The sequence below is a fragment of the Stegodyphus dumicola genome, chromosome 10, assembly GCF_044657685.1.
Source record: "Stegodyphus dumicola isolate Sdum_Otavi_A_Nest chromosome 10, ASM4465768v1".
Taxonomy (NCBI): Eukaryota; Metazoa; Arthropoda; class Arachnida; order Araneae; family Eresidae; genus Stegodyphus; species Stegodyphus dumicola.
The window spans coordinates 58,454,080-58,467,449 of record NC_140777.1 but is presented as its reverse complement, the minus strand read 5'-3'; the positions used below and the strand labels follow the sequence as shown (position 1 = coordinate 58,467,449).

General features: G+C 31.6%; 1 protein-coding gene across 1 annotated transcript in view; it reads left to right on the top strand.

Moving 5' to 3' along the window:
* CCT7 (chaperonin containing TCP1 subunit 7) overlaps positions 1–13,370 on the top strand; it is a 69,975-nt gene that overhangs the window by 15,694 nt on the left and 40,911 nt on the right. The window contains exons 3-5 of the mRNA XM_035352888.2: positions 2,528–2,634; positions 4,456–4,581; positions 12,823–12,875. Coding sequence (XP_035208779.1) covers positions 2,528–2,634; positions 4,456–4,581; positions 12,823–12,875 — 286 coding nt within the window. The remainder of the gene's footprint in view (positions 1–2,527; positions 2,635–4,455; positions 4,582–12,822; positions 12,876–13,370) is intronic.

Here is a 13,370-nt window from a genome sequence, read left to right as displayed (position 1 = left end):
GTGAATATTTGTCATGATTAAGCAGTTTTGTTAGATAAAATTTCTAGCATAAGTGTAATTCGGCTAGTAGATTGTTGGAAGAAGTGTTCAGTAGATAAAAAGAAAAGAAACATGTCTTTACTTCGTGAAGACAAAATGGCGGTGGGAAAAAAAAAAATAGAGGGTTGCTGTAGGAGAGTTGGTCGGCAAATTTTCGCCAAAAAAACGCCAAGTTACCATAATGTAAAGATCAACCGACAAAAGCTTATGCAATTTATTAGGATTTATACTTTTTAAATATATCATTTTGAAAATAAATATACTATGCACTTTATTATTAGAAAGTTGTATATTGAAGTATTTGCATCAAAACTCAATTTTCTTAAAATATGGTTTTTCGCAGTTGTATACATAGCATTTAAAGTATGCTAAAGTTACCCTGTGGAAGAACTATTAAATGATTTATATGTTTGATATACAATAATACAGTACAGAGAACTTTACCTGAAACATTTGCCTATAAGTAAGTTCCAATTTGTAAGAAAAATTTTAGTTGTATCATTGATTGCGTAGAAGTTTCAAATCATTTTTAGTTGATATGTTATACTTTGATGAATGTAGCTTATTTTACATTAATTATGCTTATACCAACTATTGGAACTTGTATAATATTACAATATCACTCAGAAAATAAGCATTTTATACATTTCATAACAAGAAAAGTATTTAAAAAAATATATTTACATTAAAACTTGATTATCTCAAAACATGAATTTTCACTGTTGCGCGCAGGATATTTTAAAAACGGTTCTCGGTACACACTTGAAATTTGATGGACTTCTTTATACGAGTATTATCATCTAACTGAACCAAAAATACATTGAATATTTTAATAGTCGAAAATTTTATGCATGGAAATAATTAAATTTTTTTTTTATTAAAATGCATTTAATAAATTGAGTTCTAAATAAAATGAGAATTTAACATGAAATTCTTAAAATTTTTGGTTCACAGTAGTCTTTAGATGCTATACAAGCTATATATTAACTATGAAGTTAAAATATATAACAGAATGTTTTAAATTGTGCGTGCAAGGTGGGAGTATTACGTGAACATATAAAAAATTACCTCACAAAGAAGATTAAATTATAAAAATATTTGTGGCAATACAAATTATCTGCTTACTAATTCACAAAGCAGCTGTGCTATCTAATCAGCTGTAAAAAACTGGAAATAATTGCTTTAAAAATAAATATCCCAATTCTTACAACAGTATCATATTCAGAGGGTTTTAAGGTGTACGAGCCTCTTAACATTATGATTTTGATAAATTTATTGAAAAATTTCGTGTACTGTTTGGACTGCTGTGTGTGCTGTGTGGAGAAGTAATGAGAGTAACACATTGAATGTTAATTCTGTAATGATTAAAATTTGAGTAATGGTGAATAAATGACTGAAATTTGATTATGTGGTTTATGGTGGCGACTCATATGAAAAAATTCATTCTCCTACTCATTTTGTGAAATATACCATTTTTAAACCTGATGAATCATTTGTAATAACCAGTGCCCATACATTAACCCTTTGACAGGCATCCCGCCTTTTTTTATCAGTTTTTATTTCCCTGATGAAAGCTGCAAAATTCCATTTAAAATACATGCAAATATGCCTTTTAGTTTTCTAAATGTATAACAGATGGCAGCACTAGAGTTCATTCATTGAAATAATGTAAAATAAAAATTCTTTGCAGGTCTAATTTTGAAGCAATTTTTTTTTTTTTATTTATTTCTAATGCAATTTAAATCGTCTGAACAACAACTTTTGGTGTCAGAATATTTTTATGTGAAAGTTCCCTTTCCTAAAAAAATTATTATTTGAATTCATATACATTAATTAAGAATTGTTGAAATTAAAAGGTGGAACCAAATACGTTCCACTGCACATGTAGGAATTGCTGCTACTAGATGGCAGCAGCATTCAAATAATTTTAAATTCAAGTATCATGTTCGTTTTATATGTTACTAATGCAAATCTATATTTTTTAATAAATTGCAATGTTAAAACTTAAAAAATATTTAGTATTTTTTCCGTAAGAAATGAAAATATGACTCTTTAACATGAAATGTCATTGAATACTGAATGGATATGCAAGTATAATTCACCATAGAAAAATATCCTAAGCAGAGGAAAGAGAGGCGAAATGTAAATCATGGCAGCCTTCTAAATATCTTCCTTTTCAAACCTGTAGAAAATAAAGTACTGGAGCGAAAATCTTCTCCGTTTCAAATCTATTATGAAATCTTTAAAAAAATATCTAAAAAGTCATATGTGCTGCTTGAATCAGAAAAATTTCACAAATGTGAAAAAAAAAAACCCTGCTCGTGTGAAAAAATCTGCACAAAGAACAACACCGTTGCATTCAAACTCGCATGCAAAAATGAAATGTAAAAATTAGTGGTACAAAATGTACTAATAGCATGTGCTGATGTTATTGCATATTATTTTGTATTTTATTTTAATATTTCATTTCACATTTACTTCATTATAGGAAAAACAGTTATTTCAAATGATGGTGCTACAATATTGAAAGAATTAGAAGTTGTACATCCAGCTGCCAGAACATTAGTTGACATTGCAAAATCTCAGGATGCTGAGGCAAGTTTTAAATACAATATTAAATATTTGTAAAATATATTACTTGACCCGGTTTAAGCAAATTTTTAATGAAATCTGGAATCATTTCGACTTCAAGGCTTCTGGATTTCAGAAATGTCCGTATTTTTAGATCATTCAGTTTAAAACTAGTAAGATGCCATTGCAGTAGTCCTAGACTATAAATACTTAGCAAGTGTTATTTGCATAAAGAAAGTTTCCCCCTCTTAATCATCGAAATTGCATTTTAGTTTGATTCTAGCAAAATGACTAGAACTTGAATGACAACTTGAAACCAAAATGGCAATATTTTCTGGCCATATATCCATTGGTGTGAATTACAGATGTATGGTTTCTGGAGAGGAGTTAAACAGCGACTTTATCATTGACAACTAATTTTGATAAGATTAATAATAGATGAAACAAAGTTATAAGCTGCTGTAAATCAGAGTTGAGTGAAGGGTACACTTTGCTATATTAATGGAAATTAAGTTTCTCAGAATCTGTCTTCACTTCTCTGCTGCTGTGCTCACAAAAGGAAACTAGCATGGGCAACATCTGGCTCTAAATAAATGTGTCTTGGGGCTTCATTTATTGTTTAGGTTAGATCAGAGTTTCTTAAATTTTTTGGTGTGGAAAATATTTATAAAAATTGTGTTGGACCCCATAAGCATTGTGCAAATCTAATACGCGTGTGAGTGAAACTACAGTTTCTTCACTTGTACTGTAATATACAATTGTAGTTTTAAGTCGTTGAGATTGATATTTAAAGTAAAATGAACGTTTCTGTGATTAAAAAAAATGCGTCAAAACATTTTTATTTTTTCTTTGTTTTTATTATCTTTATCTATTTTTTCAGATCCATTATGTAAAAATATTTGGTAATTGTAAAATTATTATAATAAGTTAAAGAAATATCAAAATTGCTAAAATTTTTGGCGACCCCCCCCTGCTGCAGGTCCTGTGACCCCAATTGGGGTTGCAACCCATAGTTAAGAAACTCTGGGTTAGATGGAAGAATGCTAACTCACTCGCAGCCACTTGAGGGTGGAAAGTGTGGTTTCAGTTCTTAGTCCTGAAAGCCAGCCCCAGTATGTCAATGTATTATTGGCCATGATGTAATTCCCTAGGCAACAGGTTTTGGAAGTGCTACAGGAATCTGTTGGGAGAGAAGTCTTTTTTTAGGACATAATTTTTTTTTCTCATGAGCATTATATTATCCATTTTTGGACCTTGAAAGGGGAGGGAAATGGCTGATGGTTCAGAAGCTGGTGGTATTTCTTTTCAGATATTGGATGCATGGATTTCGAACCTTGTGCTGTATATTAAAGAAATAGCATTGTATGATATACTGAATTTAAATGCTGCTGTGTAATTTTTATATTTCAGTTTACTTTTGTTCTGCTCATTAATTTATGTTAATTCATCATTTTAAATAAATGTTAAAGTTGGATTCGGTTTTCAGACATATTTATTTGAAATTAATAATTTTTTTAGTACATACTTTGAAGAAGTTCTTTGGGTTTATGCTGCCATATATTTTATTTTTTTCATTTAATACTGAAAATGTAGTACAGTGGCTTGAGTGGTTAGACTTTCAAAACATTGATAGTTTGCCCAGTGTTCTCTTACAGCATTTGAAAGGGCTTGGCTATTTAGTGTTTTCCTTATGTTTGACCTAAAAAATAGGTTGCCTTAAAGTCTGCTACAAAGGCATGCTTTTGCTTTTTCATATGCTAGTTATCTTAGGCATAATTATATAATTTGTCTAGTCTGTTTGAGAGGATTTTTTAATATATGTATTAATTAGGAAAATATTTATAGGTGGGTGATGGGACCACAACAGTCACACTGTTAGCAGCAGAAATTTTGAAACAATGCAAGCCTTTAATTGAAGATGGTATTCATCCTCAGATTATCATTCGGAGCCTTCGCACTGCTCTACAAATGGTAAGTTCCCCTTCAATTTGTTATGTGTTATAAGTTTATAATAGTATTTTTAATGAGTAATTAGATTGTTTTGAATATAGGAAATTTAAAGTGCTTTGTCTACATTCAGTGCGTAAAATATTTGGCATAAAATTGTTCCTGCAACTTTTATTATAATTGCACTGTAAGTTGATGAATCATAGCTGTCCTCATATGTCTGTAATATACTATATAATATATTTCAAATTATAATGGTATATTTTTAGCAGTACGGCAAAGTAAGGTACTTTTCAGTTTCGCCAGCGAAAATCTCGCCAAGCAGACTTTATTCGTGACAGCACACAGTATATATATATAAAAAATGTTAACAAATATTAGTTCTAAGAATTTTTTTATTTTGACAGCATAAATATTTTAATATCGTTTAAAATTTTTTCAAATGGATCTTTTCTGTCCTTTCGCCACATAAATTCGACAAGGTAACTTTCCAGATGATGACATTATGTTTCTTATTCCGCCATTTCGTGCTACCCCATAGTCTTTCTATTTTTTTTTGTGTGTGTTCCCTTTCTGGATCGACAAAATTGTATTTATGGTTCACTTTGAAATGTTCAAAACTTTGTTCTTCCAGCTTTTCAGTGCAATATAATTTCCATGAATCAGAATATATAGTAGTTCCTTTTCCTTTATTGCCTTTAATATAATACTCATGGATCGATTTGGCACCTTCACAAGGAAACAGTCATTTGTTTCACAACAAACTCCACCAAAGATCCGCTGTTGTGGTAGAGTCCTTCCGGTGTTGTTTTTGCGCTTCGTGAACATACTTTCATCCACTTCAACGATCATTCCAGGTCCTCCTATTTTGCATTGATGACGTTTAAGTAGAGAATCTGCACAAACCTCTTGCATGTAGTTATTCCAATCCACAACTGTTCAGTGACTGGTATCTAACTGCTTTTCACACCATTTTACTGAATTAAAGTTAATTCTTCACTCCAACCATAAATAAATCTTGCACACTTCAAGAAACTCAATCTCGATGACTCAAACCATGTGCCTTTCCGTATACTTCTTTTACTATGGCAAGTTGAAAGTTGCAATGCCATTGAATTTCGTCTCAGAAATATAATTTCATTTCATGATTATTATCACAAATAGAACTTTTAGGCAAAACGCTTTTCACTTGGAAGAATTTGACAGATTCTTCCTCTGTATTGGGCAAATCCCAAATTTTCATTGGTTTTTTTCATCCATTTTTGACATATTTGTAAAAAAGATGTTAATTTAAGAATTTACTATGTTTTAATGGTACAACATCCTGATTCGCCGGTTTGTATCACATGATTCCAAATGATCTCATCTCATGTAAACTACGCTACAAAAATCTGATTCTCTCAGTAATTATCTACATTAATTTCAAGTTAAATCTCAGTATGGAATACAAGTTTAAATGCAAGAATTAATTTAATATTATAATTTTAAAATTCTATGTAACTGTATGCCCATACTAATAAGAAATAGCGGTGAATCTTTACATTACGGTAACTTGGCGATTTTTTGGCGACCAACCCTGCTACAGCAACCTGCTAGTTTTGTTTTGGACGCCATTTTGTTTTCACGAAGTAAAGGCAATTTTTTTTTTTTTTTTTTTTACTCAACATTTTTTCCAACAATCTGCTAGCCGAATTACGCTTATACTAGAACAAAGTGCTTAATTATGACGAAGATTAGGTGCGAAATTGAGAGTGCCTACTTGCTGCGTTTTTAAGAATTGCACATGCACGGTATCCATGTACACGTCGACCTATTTTCCCTTAAAAAAAATCCCAGAATTGCACAAAAATGGCATTGCGCACAGTCTTGACTTTATGTACATGTCGACCTATTTCCACTTAAAAAGTCAAAGAAAATTGACAAAAATCCAATTCTTCTTACTCTTGTAAAAAGCCCCAAACAAATAAGTGGGCGATTCTGCACTTTAGCAGCGAAATTGTTTCTAAGTGCTTATTAGCTAAAATCACGATCATAATTTTCCGGAAAATGTCACATTACATGTCTCAACCTCTCATTTCTCTGAGACAAAATAATCTGTGATTCGAACTGTGTACTTCTCAGATTATTGCTAAAGTCCTAGCTAGTAACCTTTATCGCCTTACCAAAATGTCGCCAAACTACCTGTTACCATATTCTAAAGATTAGCCGAAATAGCAGCGATTTGTTTTGAAAATGTGGCATGAAAGGTTATCAGCGAGGATATTCCATTTGGCATCAGTTGTACCATTTTTGGTGACTTTATCGCTTGCGCCGGCGAAATGTAAAATTGCACCGGTGAAACGGAAAAGTACCATAAGTAAATATTACTTCATATCTATTGATAGCATTTGGATGAATCATACCAACTTCTATGTGATGCTGCTGTTCTTTGTTTTTAGATGGGAATGAGTAGTTACCATCAGAATGGAACAGTTCTTTTTCTTTGTCACATATATTTGCTTCTAAATAAATTCATCTGGACTAGATATTCATCTAGATGACTGTCAGTACTTTTTATTTCTCTTTTTCGCAGATCTCCAGACACTTTCCTCACAAATTTACTACTTGAACTGTAAATATATAACCAACTTTACAGCAGTTGTGAAAGATTTCAAATATTTTACAGTATTATCCTTTATTTTGTAAATTGAATTTTTAGCATTGTGGTCAGAAATTTTTATGAGGGAAATTTCACCTATTTCATAAAGATGCTCCAGTTGAGCATTGTTCTAGCAGATTCTTCCAGCTTTCTTTTTGCATTTTGTAAACATGCTCTTGGTCTTCATGGCATGTCTTGAGGCTGTCTTATTAAGAACACATTTCTTTGTTAGATAATTATTCAAATTAATTACACTTTAATTACACTTTTATTCTCCGTATGCAGTTCTTGGCAGAACTTCATAGTAATTGAAATATACAGCAATTTTATATGTTCGGAATGTGTATAATTATTTAAGGTACACAAGTATTTTCTTATAAATTGAACCATTTGCAGCCCTCTGATATTGTCCACGCCCCTCAAATTAATTTTAATTTGCCACAGATCCTGTCATAAACATTCCTGGAGGTCTGCAGGAATTACTTTGGAAATCACTGTCATAAATGAATTCAATGCAAAACTTCTAAATTAAGATATACCCAACAAATATGAAATTAAAGATATCCAGATTCATTTTACTGTAGTTACATGTCTAGCTTACATTCTTAGTATTTTATTTTTATGTTTGTATGCATACATTTTAGTTATTTTATATGCTAATTATTTTAATTAATACCCAAGAAAAGTGCTGAAAGTGTTTTTTCATTATTTTAGCGATTTTATGAACTCTTAAGATGTAATAAAATCTCTCGATTTACATAGCAGCATATGTTCAGAATTCCAAATGCATTGTTAAATGTTGCCATACATTTTTATATTTTTTCAGTCTTTTTTAAGTGCATCGTGTCAATATCCAGTTTTAGTAAGATGGCTAACGAAAAAATATTATTATTAAAAAATTATTTTTTATTTCTTTTTATTAGTAACTTTTTATGTGTTAATTTTATTTATTAAATATCACGTTCTTTGCACTTCCATCACATAAATTTGAATTCAATAGAAAAATAACCAAACATTTAAAAACAGCGTATCTTTACAGTTCCCGAAAGGCAGCTTAGTGCGATAGTGATAAAAATGTTTTATTTCGAACAGTTCTGCCACTGCTCGCAGAAATCACTTAAATGAATCTGGTTATGAGGATACAAATAGATAGCTTGATAGATGTAAGTTTGTAATTCATTTAAAGTTGTCAAGTTCTTATTTTGTTCTTGTTCAGTTTCACTAATAAGGACTTCTTACAGCTGCTTTTGATGAATGAGGGAAATACAATGCTGTTTTAATACTGTTAAATTATGAATCATTTATAGCATTCTATAGCACTTTTAATCCAAAAAAATTATTCCTTAAAACCTTGGATTTTTCGCCATTAATTCACACTTTTACTGTCCACAATAGTAATTCTTTATCATGTTTTTCATAGTCATTTACTTCAATAAGATTAGGAAAATTCAAATATTAAAATGTTAAAAGTCTGATTTGCACATTTCAAATCGTTAAACTTTTTAGTGCAAGAACTTTTGAAGTTTATTTGTAGTATGCTTTTTTGTAAAATTTCACTCTAATCTTCTGATATAAATTTCTTTAAGTCTTAAAACTGGACATGGTTGGCTGGATTTATCTTTTTATCTGTGTTATTTCTAACACGTGAAAGTTTCAAAAATATTTCATTTCTTCCTGAGTGAAATTAGATAGTTCATTATCTTAATACCCTAAATTTATTACTTTTAATAGGATGAATGATAAGAAGAGATAGTTGTTTTAATGAGGTATTTCATAGTATGGGAAATAAATTTGTAATTGTATGTTATGTTCTTACATAGAAAGAAGGAAGTTCTAGATTTGATAGTACACGTATTAAGAGCATTCAAAATGTATGAAGAGTACTAGATTTAGTGTGAAAGTATTTATAGTGGTTACTGCTGTTAATGTAACTGAATTACGATGTTTTCCTGAAAATAAGATAGTGTTATATTAATTTTTGTTGCAAAAGATATGCTAGGACTTATTTTCATGAGATGTCTTTTTTTATGTACAATAATTAACATTTCTTCAGCTTCAAGAAATATATTTATTTATGTTCAAGAAACATTGATATAAATGAATAAAATCATTTATTCTAATACAACCATGTCGTCTTTTTCTGACACATCATCACAAAGCTTCAAATCAAACTCCGGTTTGAATTTTTTGCAACTTTATCTTCTCTAATCTTTTGGCCCTTATGTTGAGCAGTACAGCTTTTCTCCAATGAGCTCTTGTTCCATAGCCTGCTCATAAGGCATTGGCAACATAGCTGTCCATTATTATCCCATGCGTTCTTCAGCCAGGTAACTCATAGTGTAGGTTCCTCTACCTTTTCTCATTGATTTCTTTTTCTCTATTCTGTTTTCAATGAAGTCATTGATTTTTATGTGTAAGTGGTCATTAAATGGCTGTTTACTGCAATATCAAAAGTATGAAGATATTATTCATTCCTGGGGGAATCATTACTTGATCAATTCTTTGACTCACTTTCTAATTGCTGCTTGTGTGCATTAAGCATCTTCAGTCACAACAATGTAAATGCATGAAACATGTTCAGTTTCTTCTTTCTTGCCCTTAAAGATGGTTAAAAGGTGAGAGGTTTCTGTTCATCAAGATAAATGGCCAAAATATATGTAATGCGTGCACTTTCGTAACCAGTGGAGGGAGTGTGTATCACAGAGGCACCCCTCAGGTAGTTTAAACTTCTTGACTCATTAACACTGCAATTTCATTTATAGCAATTATGTTTGAGAGTTGGTACTTAGAGGAGTTCATGTTACTAACGAAATACTTGCGTCTCAGTGCATCTTTATGTAGCACATTTAATTAGGGCTGTGGAGTCGGTATTGAAAATGACAGACTCTGACTCGTGGAATTTTAATGACTTCGACTCCTTCATATACTATATGTGAACATATAAGCATGGACACAGCTTATTTTTTTAATATAAAAGAAGTAGTAGATGCTACAGATAAAAACTGATACATAAGAAATTTTTTAATATTAATTAGCATTTATTATGAAATGGAAAAACTGGCATTAGTAATTTCTAAGAAGCAGCAAAACTTTGGCAAGATTTTCTTTGTTAGAGGACCCTAGGACCGATTTGATGAACTTCAGAATTGAGAACTTTCCACACTGACTTGAGTAGGAAGAAGAGCTGTTTACTGTTAGGGCTACTTCCTTTAACTTTTCAGGATAGATTTTTGTAAGTTCTAAAAGAGGTATCTTGCAAGAGCAATCATATTTATCTATTTCTTCAAAGGCCGCGCATATATCTTGTTTGTATTTTTTCATTTTTATATCTAAAAGCTCTTGGTTCTTTATTTTCATTCACTTTGCCTTAGCCTTTTTAATATTATCCAAATATTTCAAAATCTAATTCATCAGTGGAAGATGATAAAGACTCAGTTGTAATATCTGCAGATTTGACTGTCCTGATTTGAATACTCCAGTTCTGAGAATGATTTCATTCTTAATGAAAGTTCATAGATGGCTTTCTTTGCCTTTTTAATTTGTTTGTCATCCAGCAAAATTCGGCATTTTGGATGTACACATATTGAACCCAGCACGATCTTATTGTTTAGCAAACTAGTTTCTCTTTTCTTCATTGAAGAAATGATTCCTTCTGCAATAAACCCTCCATTTCAGAAAGAACAAACATCACATTCTTCCAGTCTTGCCTCTTGTTACTTCTTTGCAAGAGGTTTGCAAAGAATTTGTTTTGTAAGATTGCAGCTTTTTGGTGGCTATATATGGTATGGAAAGAAGAGTAATCAATTCTGCAACTGTAGTATGATCACTACAGAAAGACTGTGGTACACAGAACCATAAGATCATACCACAGTCTTTCTGTTAGTGAAACATTAAGGTTATCTACATCTTCTAACATTCTCATCTCCTGTTAATTCTTCTGATTGAAGCTTTTTTGTGGCTATATACGGTGTTAAAAGAAGGATTTCCAGCTCTGCAAGATCATTCCACAGTCTTTCTGTTAGTGAAGTATTAGGGTTATTTACATCTTCTGAAAAAGCTCATAGTCTTAATAACCACTATATCATCAAATATGTACTTCTCCATTGCGTTGCTCCTTTTCCTGCTCGCTTTCTAAGAATGGCATCAATTTTGGGAGTTTTTGCTGCTTACCTCAATTAACCAATGAGATTAGTAACTAAATGAAGTTTAATCAATAATGGCAAATATCACACCCATCCTGCTCCCTTTATTTATTTACTAATATGTCAATAAAATAGAAAATAACTATTTATTAATGTATATCGTTCATAAATAAAAGTATTAACTCAGTTTTTAATTAATTTCAGTTCACTTTAATTTCATTTCGAATTCAAACTGTTCAACAAAAACTGGAGTCGGAGTCAATATGATTTTTAGAGACTCCAACTCTGACTCCTTTTACCCCAAAATCTACCCAACTCCGATTCTGACTCTATGACTCCGACTCCACAGTCCTGCATTTAATCACACCAGTATCATCCATTTAAATCAATGTTGTTGCTCTTAGAGATGGTTTGTATCGCTGAAGGAAGCCATTCACCTAGCGTTGTGATTCCTTGAATTGTCTGGTGGTATGTCTAGCTGTAGTGCCATTTCAATTACATACTAACCCCCTATGAACAACAAAACACTTTGCTCTTCTGTCATCAGTCCTTTCACAAATGATATTTTCTTATTCAGGAAATAATGGTGCCAGCTTGATCCGCACTAACACTTCTTGGCATTTCACTCATTGACTGGTTGATGGAGGTTATTATATTCTGATTGCCATTTTTGGACCATTTGTAGATCAAACACCTTCTCATTGCAGAAAGCTTAAGATTTTTATCCGTGTATTCTTCCACAATTGCTTTCTTGTACTTAACAGAATAGCTCCTTCTTTTTGCATTCATTTTATCTGAGCATCAAATTTTATTATCAATTTAAGTTTAATATTTAAATAAACACTCATTGCTAATGCACATATTGAGTACTGAAGATTCTAATTCATGTGTTTCAGATATGCATGTATGCTGTATCTGTACTTTATCATTCGACAATAAGACACTCACTGGCTGACAATCTTAACTTGGGGCTTATTTTGGGGGTAGGGTTTCTTTTATGAGTACCCTGAAAAATCGTGTTAGGGCTTATTTCTTTATTGGATCTTACTTTTTGGAGAAATACAGTATAAGTTGCAGGTCAAATGTAAGTGAATATATTAGTATGATGGGGAAACTGACCTGAATGTCATTTTTTCTTCTTTTCATGTACAGCAAAAATTATTTCAATTAAAAATTAATGTGTATGTTGCATTCTTTTAATTACTTTCATTAACATTCCAAAATACTATAAAAATTTGATATGGTTCTGTGTTGTTGTGGTTATAGGACAATAACACAGAACCATATCAAATAACCCATCACATAAAAACTATATCAAATAACCTATCACACATACATCACACTATAACTATTTTTATGTGATTTTTATTTGATATGGTTTTTATGTATGACATACAAAACATCACACTATAACATTGTGTTGTTATAGGACATCCCCTTCTGTTTAACTTTCGTTTGAATACATATATATTTTTCTAATTGTAGGCTAAAGCTAAAATAAATGAAATTGCTGTTAAAGTGGAAAAAGGTGATGAAAAGTAAGTGTTATGTTTGTGTTGATGTGAAATTGTTTGTTTTATTGAAGTATTGGGCTTAAGTATTGCTTGTTTTATTGAAGTATTGAAGTAAGGCCTGTTCAGAAAGTATTGAGACTGAATTTATTCAATTTATTCTGGAAAACCCCCAGCTGTGGGACTGTGTGCGTCATGCACACGCATGTTTCACCTAGTTTAACAAAAACTGGCAGGTCTGTACAGCACACCATTCAGTCACACTGACTTCTTTCATGTCGAGTGTTTCCGTGCGTTCATCGAAAACAGAAAGTGTCTGAAAACATGGAGCAGCGAATCTGTTTTTGCTTTAAGCTAGGTAAAATGGACACCAAAACCTACGAGATGATGAAAACAGCATTTGGAGATGAGGCGATGAGTCGTACTCGGGTTTTCGAGTGGTTCCGGCGATTCAAGGAGGGTCGGAAATCAGTGGACAGTGATCCCCGATCTGGACGCCCGTCCACCTCTCGCATTGAGGAC